Raw genomic sequence first — 2500 nt, 5'->3', positions numbered from 1 at the left:
TTTCTTTCTCTCTTTCCCTCTCTCTCTCTCTCTTTCTTTCTCTTCGTTTTTTTCCTGTCTCTTTGTCTTACACTCTTTTCTCTCTTTGTCTTACACTCTTTCTCTTTCCTTCTTTCTTTCTTTCTATTTCTCTCTCTCTCTTTCTCTCCTCTTTCTTTCTCTTTGTCAGTCTTTCCCACTCTTTCTCTCTCTTTCTCTGTCACCTTTTTCTCTTCCTCTTCGTTCTTTCTTTCTCTTTCTCTCTTTCTTTTCTCTCTCTTCCTCTTCCTCTCTTTGTCATCTCTTTCTTCTTTTACGTTCTTTCCTTCTCTTTCTCTGATTTTCTCTTTCTGTTTCGCTCTCTCTCTCTTTTCTTTCTTTCTTTCTTTCTTCCCTTCGTTCTTTCTTTGTTTCTCTTTTCTTTCTCTCTCTCTCTCTCTCTCTCTCTCTCTCTACCTCTCTCTTTCTTTCTCTCTTTCTCTTTCTTTCTCCTTCTCTCTGCTTTTCATTGTCTCTGTGTCACTCTCTCTCTTCTCTGTCTGTCTACCTCCCCCTCTTTCATTCTTTCTCTCTTTCTTTCTCTCTCTCTCTCTCTCTCTCTCTCTCTCTCTCTCTCTCTCTCACCCTAGCCAAAACACACTGTTTTCTATTACAGATGCTACATCAGTGTGGTGGTGCTACACTCCTTTATATATGCCATGGGGGGCTACGATGGCCAAGTGCGCCAGAACACGGCTGAACGCTACAACAAAAACAAAAACCAATGGAGCTTCATTCAACCGATGCATCACCAACGTAGTGATGCAAGCGCCACAGTTCTCTACGGTAAATAGTTTATAGACGTTCTTCCATACTTACTCAAGATACTCTAGATCGCCAGCTGTCGTCTGCCATGCAGCAAGAATGGTGGTTGTACATGTGTGAGCAAATCGAAATTAATTTGCTCTTTTTATTAAGACTTGGGATTAAAACTGGGGTGTTGTGGAATTTATCTGTGAGACAGAAAAGCAGCTTATTGGTCCGTTTTTAAATGTCTGCGTCTCAGCTAACAATTACCACGAAATTTTGGTGGTCTTCCTGTGTCTCTCAATTACCAAATGTGTTTTGAAAGAGCTGTTTTTTTTAATCTTTTTTCGTTTACAAGTGGCAATGATGATATGAATAGTTGTGTTGTTGAATGCAGTTCTGTAGGCTTTATGTGGATTGCTGATGTGTTGCTTGCGGAGACATCAGCATAGCAAGCAATATTTCTAATCAAGGTATTTGCTTTCTAGACGGAAGTTCAGTATATTTCGGCAATTGCTTGTCGTATCCTTTCCTTCTACGTCTTGAGTCTTAATGGCACTAGTCGTGTTTTTATGCCGCTCCCCTTGGCGCTTTTTTTCTTCTTTTAATGAAGACCATGTGAAATTTATGACTGCTCGAGAAATTCCGTGCTGCATGTGTATGTATATATATATACATACACATGCAGCAAGGAATTTTGTCGCGGTCTCAGAGCGACGAAAATATTTTGGCAAATTAAATTTAAATGTTGAAGTGAATGTGTGTGTAGTGTGTACATATTTATATACTTGTATATCTGCACACTTTATTTGGGACGGGATTGACGCCGGTGGTAAATTAGTGAGAGAACTTCTACAAGGTCGCTCGACCGGCTAGAAATAGGAGGCAAATCTCCCTCCAAAGTGGTGTCTTTGTTAATATTTTGAAGGAGAGAAAGCAAAAAGAAACGATAGAATGATAACATTTGGAGTGTTTTTGTTCAGAGTTGTCTGGGGGTTAAACAACAATAACAGCCGGACCACGATGTAAAAAATGGCACACATAACATATTAATGGAGAAGGGCATGTTTTGAGGGTTGATGGATGATGAGAATAATGATAATAATCGAGATAGCTAGCTAGCTAGCTAGCTAGCTAGCTAGATAGATAGATAGATAGATAGATAGATAGATAGATAGATAGATAGATAGATAGATAGATAGATAGATAGATAGATAGATAGATAGATAGATAGATAGATAGATAGATAGATAGATAGATAGATAGAAAATGGGTGGATGCATGGATCGATCGATCGATCGATGGACGGACGGACAGATTGACAGATGGACGGGCGGGCAGACGGATGGGTGGGCAGACGGACGGATTGGATGGATGGAGGGAAGGACAGATGAACATACAGACAGACACACACACACACAGACATATAGACCGATACATAGACAGATGCGTGGCTGAACAGACAGGTAGGTAGATAGACAAACAGACAGGCAGACAGAGAGACAAATGGGCGGATTGAGAGAAAGGATTACATAAATGAATTTTGTTCTTTCGCTTTTGTTTCAGATCATATTTACATATGTGGGGGATTCGATGGCCAAGAGATTCTTAATTCGGCTGAATATTACGAATCCGGTTTAAACCAATGGACACTGATTCCACCAATGTTAAGTCTTCGAAGTGGCGTCCGTATTGTTGCTCACAATCACTTTCTATACGCATTGGGAGGTTTCAA

The 2500-nt window shown here is 40.1% G+C and overlaps 1 protein-coding gene across 1 annotated transcript in view; it reads left to right on the top strand.

The window, feature by feature from the left end:
• LOC115217907 (kelch-like protein 10) overlaps positions 1-2500 on the top strand; it is an 18053-nt gene that overhangs the window by 9458 nt on the left and 6095 nt on the right. The window contains exons 3-4 of the mRNA XM_029787625.2: positions 635-804; positions 2332-2500. The exon at positions 2332-2500 is cut by the window's right edge and continues 103 nt beyond it. Of these exons, the coding sequence (XP_029643485.1) occupies positions 635-804; positions 2332-2500 (339 nt within the window). The remainder of the gene's footprint in view (positions 1-634; positions 805-2331) is intronic.

Source organism: Octopus sinensis, linkage group LG12, assembly GCF_006345805.1.
Source record: "Octopus sinensis linkage group LG12, ASM634580v1, whole genome shotgun sequence".
NCBI lineage: Eukaryota > Metazoa > Mollusca > Cephalopoda > Octopoda > Octopodidae > Octopus > Octopus sinensis.
This window is presented reverse-complemented; position numbering and strand designations above follow the sequence as displayed.